The sequence below is a fragment of the Tachypleus tridentatus genome, unplaced genomic scaffold (assembly GCF_004210375.1).
Source record: "Tachypleus tridentatus isolate NWPU-2018 unplaced genomic scaffold, ASM421037v1 Hic_cluster_1, whole genome shotgun sequence".
NCBI classification, from domain to species: domain Eukaryota; kingdom Metazoa; phylum Arthropoda; class Merostomata; order Xiphosura; family Limulidae; genus Tachypleus; species Tachypleus tridentatus.
The window spans coordinates 12538399-12554419 of NW_027467777.1; the positions used below are offsets into that span (position 1 = coordinate 12538399).

Below are 16021 nucleotides of genomic sequence, written 5' to 3' on the forward strand. Positions count from 1 at the left end.
TTACTATAAACACATTACAAGGTATATATATATTAAACAGTGTTGTAATTTACTATAACACATTACAAGGTATATATATTAAACAGTGTTGTACTTACTATAACACATTACAAGGTATGTATATTAAACAGTGATTGTACTTTACTATAACACAGTACAAGGTATATATATATTAAACAATGATGTACTTACTATAACACATTACAAGGTATGTATATTAAACAGTGTTGTACTTACTATAACACATTACAAGGTATATATATATTAAACAGTGTTGTACTTACTATCCTTATATGCTCGTTCCTCTTCTCGCTTTTTTCGTAATTCTCTCTTCAACGCTCTCACTATTTTTCCATTTTTCAAGTGCCCTACACCCAAAACCCAGTGGTACAGATATTAGAATTGAATAAGACAGATTTGTTTAAAAATATTTTATAATTTAAATAAATTAATTACCTGTACATTTTCTAAAAGACTTTAAACATCCTGCTGTAATTCAAAATATTATTGACTGTTTGGTAAAGATAATCTTACTTTGCTTCCACATCTGTCCTCAAATACACAATAAGAGGAGGAGTCTCTTCGTATGGACTACGTCGTTGGATTTTTCTCAATCCTTCCAAGTCGCTTAAAAGAAAAAGACTATGTCAACTCTGTACCACTTGCTAACAATATAATGTTACAGTATTGTCCAGTTTTTTTAAAGAAGTTATAAATTTCTTTGTAGATTCAGTTTAAGAAAAGTAAAATTCGCTCATTTGTTTGGGTGATACTATTCTTAAACTGAAAGAAAAATAACTTTTATATTCACACCTTTCTGCCTGTATCTTGTTTAATTCCTGAGTCACTAACAGATAAACATATATAACCACTTGTTTAATTCCAGAGTCACTAACAGATAAACATATATAACCACTTGTTTAATTCCTGAGTCACTAACAGATAGACATATATAACCACTTGTTTAATTCCTGAGTCACTAACAGATAAACATATATAACCACTTGTTTAATTCCTGAGTCACTAACAGATAGACATATATAACCACTTGTTTAATTCCTGAGTCACTAACAGATAGACATATATAACCACTTGTTTAATTCCTGAGTCACTAACAGATAAACATATATAACCACTTGTTTAATTCCTGAGTCACTAACAGATAAACATATATAACCACTTGTTTAATTCCTGAGTCACTAACAGATAGACATATATAACCACTTGTTTAATTCCTGAGTCACTAACAGATAAACATATATAACCACTTGTTTAATTCCTGAGTCACTAACAGATAGACATATATAACCACTTGTTTAATTCCTGAGTCACTAACAGATAGACATATATAACCACTTGTTTAATTCCTGAGTCACTAACAGATAGACATATATAACCACTTGTTTAATTCCTGAGTCACTAACAGATAGAACATATATAACCACTTGTTTAATTCCTGAGTCACTAACAGATAAACATATATTACCACTTGTTTAATTCCTGAGTCACTAACAGATAGACATATATAACCACTTGTTTAATTCCTGAGTAACTAACAGATAAACATATATAACCACTTGTTTAATTCCTGAGTCACTAACAGATAGACATATATAACCAATAAGTTGAACAAAATGCTAAATATTACATGGGTTTCAGAAGGTACTCATTCATTGCTCGTAGCGGAGTGATAAAGTTCCTTTCAGTGAATGCCTGGGTGACGTCCAGTTTCTTCCTCTGGCTCTTCCGTTTTGGAATCACTGAAAAATTAGATTTGTCAGCATTTCTTCTACTTAGCAACAAACATATTAATGTCCTCTAGAACACTGTAGAAGTGATGGGTTTAATTTTCACCTAATAATATTACACTCAATAGAAACAAATTTTGCATTATTAAGCATGATTTAGAGACATAACAGACACAAGGTAGGATTGAATACATGAAATTATACAAAAAAAAATCCGTATATAAGTAGCCACGAGTAGATCTCACAAGAGTTTGGTTATCAACCATTATAAAACTGTAAGGCATTACTCAGTTTAAATACTTTAATTCAAACCTGAATTTATGCAACTGATAGAAATTCAACACTTACTCTTGAAAAGATTTGGCTAATTATGTAGTGGTTTTTGTAAGGGTTTGCATATTCATTCATACCTGGTTTCTGTACTTTTTGTACATATATGTACATATCATAAATAAAATGTCTGGCAATTTTCATGATGATGAGAAACCCACTTGAAGTAAAAATGTATTTTAAGACAGCTGGTACAGGTAATAAAACTTTTATTAAAATAAAGTACATAACAATGTTTTGACCTTCTTAGATCATCTTCAGGTTAAGAACAAAATGTTGTTCTGTATTGTAATAACACCCACACATTGTTCTGTATTGTAATAATACCCACACATTCTTCTGTATTCTAATAACACTCACACATTGTTCTGTATTGTAATAACACCCACACATTGTTCTGTATTGTTATAATACTCACATTGTTCTGTATTGTCATAATACTCACACGTTGTTCTGTATTGTCATAATACTCACACGTTGTTCTGTATTGTCATAATACCCACACGTTGTTCTGTATTGTAAAAATACTCACACGTTGTTCTGTATTGTAAAAATACTCACACGTTGTTCTGTATTGTAAAAATACTCACACGTTGTTCTGTATTGTAAAAATACTCACACATTGTTCTGTACTGTAATAATACCCACACATTGTTCTGTATTGTAATAATACCCACACATGTTCTGTATTGTAATAATACCCACACATTGTTCTGTACTGTAATAATACTCACACATTATTCTGTATTGTAATAATACTCACACATTGTTCTGTATTGTCATAATACTCACACGTTGTTCTGTATTGTAAAAATACTCACACGTTGTTCTGTATTGTAAAAATACTCACATGTTGTTCTGTATTGTAAAAATACTCACACGTTGTTCTGTATTGTAATAATACCCACACATTGTTCTGTACTGTAATAATACTCGCACATTGTTCTGTACTGTAACAATACTCACACATTGTTCTGTACTGTAACAATACTCACACATTGTTCTGTATTGTAATAATACCCACACATTGTTCTGTATTGTAATAATACCCACACATTGTTCTGTATTGTAATAATACCCACACATGTTCTGTATTGTAATAATACCCACACATTGTTCTGTACTGTAATAATACTCACACATTTTTCTGTATTGTAATAATACTCACACATTGTTCTGTATTGTCATAATACTCACACGTTGTTCTGTATTGTAAAAATACTCACACGTTGTTCTGTATTGTAAAAATACTCACACGTTGTTCTGTATTGTAATAATACCCACACATGTTCTGTATTGTAATAATACTCACACATTGTTCTGTACTGTAATAATACACATACTTACGACACATTCTGTATTGTAATAATACATTGTTCCACACATTGTTCTGTATTGTAATAATACTCATACATTGTTCTGTATCGTAATACTACTCACACATTGTTCTGTATTGTAATAATACCCACAGCAATTATGTTTATGATACAACTGCAAATTTTATTCTTCTCATATTTAAACAATTTCACTGAAGTAGATTTATAAGTGAATTTGTGTTTATAATTCAGTGGTAAAAGGTATTGTTAATATCATTGATAAGTGAATTTGTGTTTATAATTCAGTGGTAAAATGGTTAATATCATCTCAGTTTTGTTAGTTTCTTCTTACACTTTTAGAATGACCTCAGATATTGATATCATGCTATACAACTGGTTAATTTAATTATACAAATGCATTTATATAATTAAGTAACCATTTAAAGCAAGCAAATTTTTTTTGTGTATTCCAATTGTTATCAAACTGAAAAACAATTCATGTTTATTTTGTTTATCTTGTTTGAGGATTAATAAGGTAAACTTGTCTTTATTTCAACAATACGTTTTCACAATACTTTATTGTTGTGATTATTGTAACTCTTACACATATTTGTGTCAACTGTATCAGTGTATGGGTGGCGTTTAGGATTAAAATTGGGAGTGCGCAAAAACATTCTGACTAAATTATTATGAATGTTTTGCATACACTATATATATCACCTATGGTTCACAATCTAGGTTGTTCACTTGTAAATGTCTTTTTGTCATTGTGGTTATCTTAACATTTTTAAAAACTTTTATTATCCTACAACATATAACAAAAAATTCAACATTATTTCCTGCCATGTTTACCAGATATAATAGTTTCTTTTCCTATGGATTTCATTTGACTAGGTTCCTTGGAGGTTTCTTTTGAAGAATTTTCATTGTCTTTACTACTTCCACTAGCAACACATCGTAGGAGAAACAGTTGATGTGTTTCTAAAAATACATGAAAACAATACCAATCACTAATATTTGACTAGGTAATAACTATAATGACCACAGCTGTATGTGAAATAATCCAGTAACTCATCTAATGTGCATTATCAAAAATAATTAATACAATGTATCACTAATTAACAAGGATCTTCATTTCACTAATTACTCCTTTTCTCCATTTTTTGTCACTCACTATTACTACTTTAAAATGTAACTAAGAAAACCTCTGAACCAATAGGACCCAAATAGAAACATCTGAAATGATACGGTTAGCTGATAATCATGAGAGCTTAGCAAATGAACTTAATTTGAATAATAAGTTCAAATTCAAATGAAAAATACTAATGTAGAAATTATGGGCTTTATAAAACGTAAACAGCCTAAACAATTCTCAAATAGGCTATACTTCCACACTAACGAATAAGAAATTTAAACCCAACCTTTACTTTTCAGGAAATAATCACTTCTCTTCTTAAACTCTCGTATACTGCTAGCAGTTTATTTTGTAAATCACTCATCATGTTAAAAATAAGAGTTTTTACTATCGCCTGTCTTTTAAAAATATTAAACTTCAATCCTCTGGTTCCATTATCTTCATAACACAATACAAACAAAGATCTTGTGTACTCTTATGTAAAGTGCAAGCGATGAACCCAGTGGTCCATTGGGTCTGTTATGTGTTATGTAAAGTGCATGAGATAATTAATGAAAATATTATGGGCAATTAGAATGATTTGCTAATTAATTATTATTATATTCAACAATCAGTTACATTCACTAAACATTTATTCTCATGAAAGACAGAATAATCAGAAACATGAGTTGTAATAAGTTGATATTTTTCTATGTTGTGATGTTAATTAAAGTGAGCAGCATTCAGTTAACCAGAAACAATAACAATGATAAGTCATGCAACATTTTGATTACTTAGATAAATAACATGGTTAAAAACATAAATTTCAGTGGCTTTTCATAATTACTCATTGATTTAATGATAATTTTGATTAATAATTGATTTTATGTGATATTAATCTATACAACTGGTGCTCCTGAAGGGCTGACCCTACAGTTTAATCTAAGTAATCACCCAGCTCTGACAGTTGCAAATCTAAAATGGCATTTCCACAAGTTAGATCCCTGACCAACTGGTATAGAAAACCCATCCTAAAAGAAATCTCACTGTCAGAAGCCATAGAGGGCTTGATTAAAGTTCAAGTATCCCATACTTATTGCATAAGTACTTTTATTAGTAGCAGCCCTTGTATCATTATACTACCCCATATTTATCCCCTTCTTCTGTAAAGGTGATCTGTAACAACTGCCAAAGTACTTTTATTAGTAGCAGCCCTTGTATCATTATACTACCCCATATTTATCCCCTTCTTCTGTAAAGGTGATCTGTAACAACTGCCAAAGTACTTTTATTAGTAGCAGCCCTTGTATCATTATACTACCCCATATTTATCCCCCCCCTTCTTCTGTAAAGGTGATCTGTAACAACTGCCAAAGTACTTTTATTAGTTGCAGCCCTTGTATCATTATACTACCCCATATTTATCCCATTCTTCTGTAAAGGTGATCTGTAACAACTGCCAAAGTACTTTTATTAGTTGCAGCCCTTGTATCATTATACTACCCCATATTTATCCCATTCTTCTGTAAAGGTGATCTGTAACAACTGCCAAAGTACTTTTATTAGTAGCAGCCCTTGTATCATTATACTACCCCATATTTATCCCATTCTTCTGTAAAGGTGATCTGTAACAACAGCCAATTAAAAATTGCATACCGATGAAATTCATCAAATATTGTTTCAACATGGTGACAACTCTTAGAATCTTCCATTTCAGCCTTAAACTCATCTATTTAATCCCTTGTACTCACAATGCTAAAATAACAGGAAATAAGTTTATTCTTGATGCTGCTACATTTATCTACACATTTAAAACTATTATCTACTTTGAACTTCCTATTTACAAAGTTATTTTTACTTTAGCTATCACATCAGTGTTTATTCTCACTTTTCCAAGCATCCTCACAACTATGCTAGTTGTTCGGTTTCAACTGTTTAGAGCTTTCCTAAACATCCTACTTGTAAAGCCTCTAACAGTTTCAGAGAGTACTGCTGATATTGGTATTTATTTCTTACTCAAACCTCTGAAACAGTTCTTTATACTTATAAATGTTCTTTTAAATTATAGTTTACACTGTTTACTCCTAACACACTAAAATTGTTCCTTAGCATCAACAACACATTTCAATATTCTGGACTTAATCTGTCAAATAATTCTATTCCTGATCTTTCTGTCCTTCTCTCCACAAATAACTGTATCTATATACATGATGAAAGAATACCTCAATCATATCTTTCTTTGTCTCATGTAGAAAATGGTTCAAATCTATTAAATAACTACTACTTGAATGCTAATTGGCCTTTTCTCTGTTTTACATATATGTATATATTTATGTTTGATATATACAGTAAAATTATTATAAACTGTATATATTTATATTTGTTATACATAGTAAAAATTATTTTAATTTCTATATTTATGTTTGTTATACACAGTAAAATTTATTTTAAATTGTATATATTTATGTTTGGCATACACAGTGAAAACGTGATTCTTTTGGACCAACCAATGAACCCCATTGAAAATGTTTGGTGGTGGATGGCAAGGGAAGTCTGTAGAAATGGACATCAATTCCAAACAGTGCATGATCTTCGTGAAGCTGTCTTCACCAATTAGAATAACATTCCAGCCAGCCTTCTGCAAATGCTTATATCGACCATGCCAAAGCAAATGTTTGAAGTTATTCGCAATGATGGCCGTTCAACTCACTACTGAGACCTCTTGTTGGGCATGTCCTACCCTGTTTAGGACTTCTTTTGGTATGGTCTTAAACTTTTGACCAGCTAGTATTTAGCCTAATTTCATAGTGTTCACATTTTCCCTATTAAATGCTAAAAAGTTTTTATTTTTATTTTCCCTTTTCTTATTTTCATCTTTCGAAGCTCTACTCAAATAAGTGGTTTAGTCTAACAACGCAAAATGCATATTTTTTCTTTACGTTCATTGGCCTTAAGATTTTGGCAGCAGTGTATTTATGTTTGTTATACAAAATAAAAATTATTTTAGATTGTGTATATTTATAGTTGGTTGGTGTTTTATAGTGCATAGGACCTAGGCTATCTGCACCAAACATCTAGTAAAAAGTTAAAATTGAAGTAAAATTATTAAAATTCATAAAAGAAAATTAAAATAAAACAAAACAAGGTTTAATTTTTTGAATTAAAACATAAATAGCATTAAATCCAATTTTTATATCTAGTCTACAGCAGTAGGAGAAAAACTTCAGTAATTATCATAACTCACCAGGAAGACTAACGGGTAAGTTCAAAAATAAGTGTTGTTTACCTGATGTTGGTCTTTCTAGTCCTGGTTTTGAGTTATTTGATATTATGACCATTTTCAGAAAGTAAAGTAATACAAGACTTAAAAGACTTGTAGCAAAATTTTAATTATTATAACTTGGCAGGATGACTAAAAGGTAGTTCAAACAGCAGTTTTAGACACCTGAAGTTGGCCTTTCCAGTCCTGGTTTTGAGTTATTTGACGTTATGTCCAATTTCTAATTTGAAATTGAACTGGAAGTACTTTGATTCTTAAAAGAGAATCATATTAAAAAAAGGTCTAATGTATAAATTAAAAAAACTTAAATTGCATTAAAAGGATTAAAGGCCTTTAAAAAACTAAAAACATTTTTAAGGTGGAGAGTGCCACCCTCACCAATCACACTGTCTGATGTTATGGATAAACCTTGGGACAGAACATGTTTAAAATGGTGCCATCACTGAGAGTCGTAATGATAGCATGGCAGTAAAATGTGGCTTTTTGTGACCTGAGTGTTACATAGACAACATATTGGTGCATCAGTCCCAGATAAAAGAAAGCGTTGAGTTAAAACTGTGACCAATGAGTAGTCTAGTCAGAACAATTTCCTTTTCCAATCCTTACAGTAGTAAGACGGCCAAAGTCCAATAGAGGGTTTTATTTGGAAAAGCTTGTTTTTACGTTGCTCACTCCAAGTTGACTGCCAACTGGCATGGAGCTCAGCCTTAAATGCAAGACCATAGTCCATGTATAGAACAGGCACAGCAGTGATAGTGCCAGCTGAGGTATCAGTAAACCCATTCTCACAAATACCAACATGGCCTGGCATTCAGAAAAACTGGACAGAGGAAAATGTTAAAGAGAAATAACCTGGTCAGTTTTGAATATTGGTGAGAACTAGCATGAAGCATTTCCAGAACCAGTATAGAACTAAGTGAGACAGCATAAATAGTGCAATTTGAGTACTGCTTAGCTTCTATGTGATCCATGGCAGGAGAAATGGTATACAGTTCAGCAGTGAACACAGAAGTTGTAGGGGGGATTCTGCACACAACTACTGAACCAGAACAAACCATGGCAGAGCCCACACAGTCACCTGATTTCAACCATCAGTATGAACAGGAATAGAAGGATGGTTTGAAAGATATTTAGCAAATAACAGACAGTATTTCCAATCAGGAGTGTCTACTTCTCTCAGATGACTTAAAGATAGGTCACATTAGAGGACTGTAAGAAGCCATGGTGGAATGGGCTGACCAGTGGATACAGAAATGTTATCCAAGGACAGATCTAATTCAGCCAACTGCACCTGGATATGAAGGCCAAAAGGAGCAATGGCAGATCATCTGTTCTAAAAAAGCGTAGCCCACTGAGGAAGGAAACCATAACCACAGGTGGGATGCTCTTGTAAAAAATGAAGTTTCGAAGTATACAGTAAAGACAGTTGCAAATGGTGGAGGTATAGAGGAGGTTCATGAGACTCAGTGATTTAGCTCTGGACTGGGAAGTGCAGAAAGCCCCAGTGCAGAGATGAAGTTCCTAATGATGAATGAAATCCAGTATCTTCAAGGCTGTGATCCTGGCAGAGCCACAGACCAGTGATCCATAGTCAAATTTCGATCGAATAAGCACACGATATATCTTTAGCATGGAACATTGATTCACTCCCAAAGTGGTGGAAGAGAAGGCACAGAGGATGTTCAGTGCTCTTGTATATTTGACTTGTAGCTGCTTGATGTGTAGTATAAAGGTCAGCTTATGGTCAAAGATAAGCTCCAAGAACTTTGTCTCAGGGACCACAGGCAACACAACTTCACCAATACAGAATTTAGGATCAGGGTGAATACCCCATTGGTGGCAAAAGTGCATGCAAATGGTTGTAGAGAGAGACAGAAGTTAAATCCATTTGCTGTGGTCCATTTCAGTACACGATTGAGGGCAGTTTGTAGTTGCCGCTCAATATATCTATGTTCGACGACTGACATGAGATGTGAAAGCCGTCGACATAGAGCCCATTCGCAACAGTAAGAGGGAGTTGTTCAGTGATGGCATTAATCTTTATACTGAAAAGTGTGACACTCAAAATACAGCCCTGAGGGACTCCAAGTTCATGTAGAAAAGAATGGGAAAGTGTCGAACCCATGCAAACTTCGAATGGCCTGTCCATTAAAAATGTTTAGTAAAAATGGGCAAATGGCCACATAACCAACACCAATGGAGGTCTCACAAAATGCCATACCTCCATGTTGTATCAAAAGCCTTCTCAATGTCAAAAAATATTGATATAAGATGTTGTCATTTGATTTATATTTCAAGTTGATTCAGGTGGTCCATGGTGGAGTGCTATCATTGGAACCCACAAGTGCTATCAGTTTGCTTGATCCAGCTTTCATCAGGGCACATAGGTCAGGTGGCATTGACCATGGCCAGTCTCTCTCAAAATTATAGGAAAATGATCACTGTCTCATGGGTTATTGTCAACCCTCCATTAAGAGTGGGAGAACAGTGATGGAGAGCAAATTGAGAGATCAATATCAGTAAAGAACTGCCTAGGTGCATGACAACAAGTATAAGAATCAGTATTGAAAAGTTGTTATTAGAAAACATACACTTTCCATAGTGACCCCCTCCCATCAAGCACTTCACTAGAGGGAATGATATCCATTAAAATCTCCCAGGATTAAAAAGGGAGGCAGCAACTGATCAATGAAAGCAACACAAGCTGATTGGTCATAGGTCTCTCCAAGCGACAGGTAGGGAGAACAAACAGTGTTGGCATGACCCAAGAAAACATGGATGGCTACAGCCTCCAAGGTTGTGTCGAATGGCAAAGACAAGGTGGGAACCTGCTGATCAACCAACAGTGCCACCCCTCCATGCACTCATCCATCACATTTCTGAACAAAGAAAACTGCCAAAAAGTAACTGTATAAGCAGGTTTCAGAAATGTTTCCTGTTAGGAAAGACATACAGGATGGTAGGAAGAAATCAATGCTTTGATGTCATCCAGATTAGAACATAAACCTTGACAGTTCCATTGTATCAAGATGGCCATTTTTATTTATGTGTAGGTGAACTGGGTGGAGAGCCCTTCTGTTTACAACCACATCTCTTGTTTTTTATTGTATTTATTTGACCTCCATGGATCTAGCCCTGGGTTGATTGGGCAAGTCTTCATTGTTGAAAGAGGATTCCAGCAACTGAAGATGTGAGCAAAAGATTGTTTTGCATCTTGGGGTGGGGAAGACGTGCCTGAGGAAATGCCTGTACCCAGAACCAAATGATGTGGATCTTGTGGTTTGCTGGAATGTATGTTAAGGAGAGACATGGGTGTTGATGTTGATTGATTAACTTTTTTAACCACGGAGGTCAAATACTTTTCATTTGGTTTGAGAAAGATTCTTTTGGAGACACAGAGAGATCCGTTTGCACTCCCACTGCACTAATGGAATGAAATGCAGCAGCAAATATCTGAAGTTAAGTGATGGACAGTAACTTTTGAGCCTTAAGGTAAGTAATGTTTCGAATCATCTTCAAATGCTGCACCTCTTTTTCTTCCAACCATTTAGAGCAAGAACAAAAGTAAGACATGTGAGAGCTATTGCAAATAATGCAACAAGGGTCCATTTCACACTCGTAGGCATCGTGGTTCTTGCCACTGCAATGAGCACACATCAAGAAACCACAACATGATGTCTTTGAGTGACCGAACTGCTGACACTAGAAACACAGGAGAGGGTTTGGAATGTATGGCCATACCCTGCAATTAAGATAACCTGCCTTGATGGTGGCAGATGGACAAAGTGATGTAAATGTTAAAGTGAGGACATTGCTCAGCAGCATAACTCCATCTTAGCGAGTGGAGATACGCCTCACTGTAGCAACTCCTTTGGTGGAGAAACCAGTGAGAATCTCCGACTCGAGGATGTTCATCAAATCCCTCTCAACAATAACTGCTCGTGACAAATTCAAAATAGCATGAGGCATAACTTCAGTAGGTATATCCCTAATTACCTTTAAGTGTAAGAGGAGCTCACTGTGTTTAGATGTGGATGTTTCCACCAATATGTCACCAGAGCAAAGCTTTTTGACTGACTTTGGAGAGCCAGCAAGACCCTCTTGTCCCTTCTGAATGTAAAAGGGAGATGTGCCCTTAAGGTTTGTCTGAAAGAGAATGTAGTATACAAAAATGAGGTACAGATGTTGAAGATTGCTGTTCAGAATCTTCAAGACATGGTCGTTTACCTATACACTGTTTTTCACTATCTTATTTAAGTTTGTATTTGAAGGATCCATAATAAAAAATAATTTTTGGTGCCCACTGACCCCACCCTACAAGGGGATGCACTACAATGTCAAACAAGGACACTGCAGCAATGCCACGGTTTGTGAGCATTATATCCAAACAACAGCATCAGATATAAAGTCCACAACACCTGTTGAGAAAATCCAACACTGATGCTTGGTTGACCCTAGCCCAAGTGGTTCAGCCGACTGACCCTAGTGGTTCCACCCCAAGACTACCCGTCTACAGGAATTCAAGGCCAAAGTGGTGTGTTAGGGTTGGACCTCTCAACCACTGGGATCCTCTCCTCCTCTTCACAGGTTGCCATGCACAGCAAACATGTGGCTGGATGTTTAGATCTCAGAGGAGTTAAACTGAAAGAACAGAACTTTCCCTGGGAAGTCACCTCACTACATACAGGAATCCACACTGAGGGGGATATATTCACGTTTGGCATGCACAGAAAAATTTGTTTTATTGTTTGTTTGTTTTGAAATTTCGCACAAAGCTACTCAAGGGCTATCTGTGCTAGCCGTCCCTAATTTAGCAGTGTAAGACTAGAGGGAAGGCAGCTAGTCATTACCACCCACCGCCAACTCTTGGGCTACTCTTTTACCAATGAATAGTGGGATTGACCGTCACATTATAATGTCCCCACGGCTGGGAGGGTGAGCATGTTTGGCGCGACTCAGGCGCGAACCCGTGACCCTCAGATTACGAAGCGCACGCCTTAACGCACTAGGCCATGCCAGGCCAAATTGTTTTAAATTGTATATAGTTATTTTTGGAAAAACAGTAATATTTAATTTACCCTTAATATATTCATTTGGTATAAACAGTAAAAATTGTTTTATATTGTATATAGTCATGTTTGGTATACACAGTAAAATTTGTTTTATATTGTATATAGTTACATTTGGTATGCACAGTTAAAATTGTTTTCTATTGTATATAGTTACATTTGGTATGCACAGTTAAAATTGTTTTCTATTGTATATAGTTATGTTTGATATACACAGTAAAAACTGTTTTCTATTGTATGTAGTTATGTTTGATATACACAGTAAAATTTGTTTTCTATTGTATATAGTCATGTTTGGTATACACAGTAAAATTTGTTTTATATTGTATATAGTCATGTTTGGTATACACAGTAAAATTTGTTTTCTATTGTATATAGTTATGTTTGGTATGCACAGTAAAAATGGTTTTATATTGTATATAGTTATGTTTGGTATATAGTAAAATTTGTTTTATATTGTATATAGTCATGTTTGGTATACACAGTAAAAATTATTTTCTATTGTATATATTTATGTTTGGTATATAGTAAAAATTGTTTTCTATTGTATATAGTCATGTTTGGTATACACAGTAAAATTTGTTTCATATGCGATGCAGTTATGTTTGCTATACACAGTAAAATTTGTTTTAAACTGGATATAGTTATGTTTGGTATACACTCATATTCTCCATCCTATAACATACACTTTTATAAACCTAGCACTCATATTACAAACATTTAATGTACACTTTTATAAACCTAGCACTCATATTCCAAACATTTAATGTACACTTTTATAAACTTAGCACTCATATTACAAACATTTAATGTTCACTTTTATAAACTTAGCACTCATATTCCAAACATTTAATGTTCACTTTTATAAACTTAGCACTCATATTACAAACATTTAATGTACACTTTTATAAACCTAGCACTCATATTACAAACATTTAATGTACACTTTTATAAACCTAGCACTCATATTACAAACATTTAATGTTCACTTTTATAAACTTAGCACTCATATTCCAAACATTTAATGTTCACTTTTATAAACTTAGCACTCATATTACAAACATTTAATGTACACTTTTATAAACCTAGCACTCATATTCCAAACATTTAATGTTCACTTTTATAAACTTAGCACTCATATTCCAAACATTTAATGTACACTTTTATAAACCTAGCACTCATATTACAAACATTTAATGTACACTTTTATAAACCTAGCACTCATATTACAAACATTTAATGTACACTTTTATAAACCTAGCACTCATATTACAAACATTTAATGTACACTTTATAAACCTAGCACTCATATTACAAACATTTAATGTACACTTTTATAAACCTAGCACTCATATTACAAACATTTAATATACACTTTTATAAACCTAGCACTCATATTACAAACATTTAATATACACTTTTATAAACCTAGCACTCATATTACAAACATTTAATATACACTTTTATAAACCTAGCACTCATATTACAAACATTTAATGTACACTTTTATAAACCTAGCACTCATATTACAAACATTTAATGTACACTTTTATAAACCTAACACTCATATTCCAATCATTTAACACTCCTACGAAAAGACGTTTCTAGTCCTGATTTCTCCAAGCCCGTTCCCATGGCTGTGGTTTCGCTAGATAGTAGATAGGGACAGTGGGAATCTCGTTAATCCATTCATTAATAGATTTAAATGGCAATTTCATTTAAATACAAAATTATTAGCCTAATATTAATAACCTTCAAGTTGCTCTGGGGCCTATTAGGCCCCACCTTTTTAGGTATGTTACTATACACTTTATAAACCTAACACTCATATTCTCAAACCTGTAACATACACTTTTATAAACCTATCACTCATATTCTCAAACCTGTAACATACACTTTTATAAACCTATCACTCACATTCTCAAACCTGTAACATTCTCTCTTAATGCTTTATGTTTCATACTGGTTTGTTTTTTTCCATTTTTAAAAACTGTAAATTCAAATATATAACTTCAAAAGTCATAAATAAATTATTTTAATGGTTTATGTAATAATTCCAGAACAATTCTGTTTAACTTAAAAAACAGAAAACATAAGGTTACTAAATTTTCTAAAATGGGTAGTGAAGCCAAAACCCCAACATATGAAAACTTACTTGCATATAATACAGTAGTCTGACAGGTGGTAAATTTCCTACCCTCACAGGGTGCAAGACAGTAGCTAATTTTTTGTCTAGTGGTAGCAACTACAAGGTTTCTGACGAATGGAACAAACACTGACCTTACCATGTTTCAGCAAACGAAATGGCCTAAACCTCCTTAAATGAGAAAAAAATTTAATTAGTCAACATGAAAACTACAGGTTTCTAAAAAGTGCATCTCGCATCTCAATTTTTAAAATGTTTACGTCTGTGCAATAAAATTATTTAAACATGAACAGTACTTGACATGCATTAAAGAAAATATTTAGCAAGTGAACTTACGATATAATCTTTATAGCAGTCAAATATATATTCTAGCTTTTTCTAATTTATTTCTAGTTACACATTTAGATTATAATATTTTTAACTGTAATGTGAACAGGAACTCAGCTTCTTGGTACAGTCATAACTACCCGTTTTATAGAAGTAGAAACCTGCAATACTGTTAGTGCTTCTATAATTTTAGAAACATTAGGCTAGCTAGCCAAGCCTAGCAATATCATATTACTGAATATACAATATTCGGCCATTAAAACGTTCTAATATTAAAATATTAATATTTTTAACTAAAATATTAATATTAGAAATAACATCGATAACCGAAGTAACGCAGCTTATTCTGCACTACCACTAGTAGTAGTAAGTCGTACTACTTATAGCCTGTCGCTGTACTGTTTATCTTAAATTGCATTAAATTGTATATAAGTGTTAAAGTGTTGTAACAGAACGCATTCACTTATTTTCTTCATAATCTTCGTTTAACACTTAGCTTTACAAAATAAATTAAGTATCCAGTTGAGCTTACACTGATGAAAACCATTAAAACATTCTTTCCTGAACTGAAGTAGCTCCCTCTTACGGAACATCCATCGGTTACACAAAAAATCACTACATATATTTTTCTTTACACCCAACATTCTTCTGAACTACTGCAAATTATCTATTTAGTGTTTGTTAATATACA

The 16021-nt window shown here is 33.4% G+C and overlaps 1 protein-coding gene across 1 annotated transcript; it reads right to left on the reverse strand.

Moving 5' to 3' along the window:
• Positions 1-289: 289 nt before the first annotated feature.
• Positions 290-15821, reverse strand: LOC143242028 (uncharacterized). Its single transcript, XM_076485368.1, has 6 exons — positions 15708-15821; positions 15013-15174; positions 4247-4375; positions 1649-1760; positions 535-627; positions 290-368 (listed from the first exon to the last, which is right to left on the reverse strand). The coding sequence occupies exons 2-6, from the start codon at positions 15143-15145 to the stop codon at positions 290-292; spliced, it is 546 nt and encodes a 181-aa protein (XP_076341483.1). The 5' UTR covers positions 15146-15174; positions 15708-15821.
• Positions 15822-16021: the final 200 nt, after the last annotated feature.

Coding starts and splice junctions, on each gene's coding strand:
- LOC143242028 (XM_076485368.1), bottom strand. CDS start 15,145: ATGGTAAGGTCAGTGTTTGTTCCATTCGTCAGAAACCTTGTAGTTGCT. Junction 4,376..15,012: donor GACTACTGTATTATATGCAA/GTAAGTTTTCAT, acceptor ATGTATTTTTAG/AAACACATCAACTGTTTCTC. Junction 1,761..4,246: donor AAAAGAAACTATTATATCTG/GTAAACATGGCA, acceptor CTAATTTTTCAG/TGATTCCAAAACGGAAGAGC.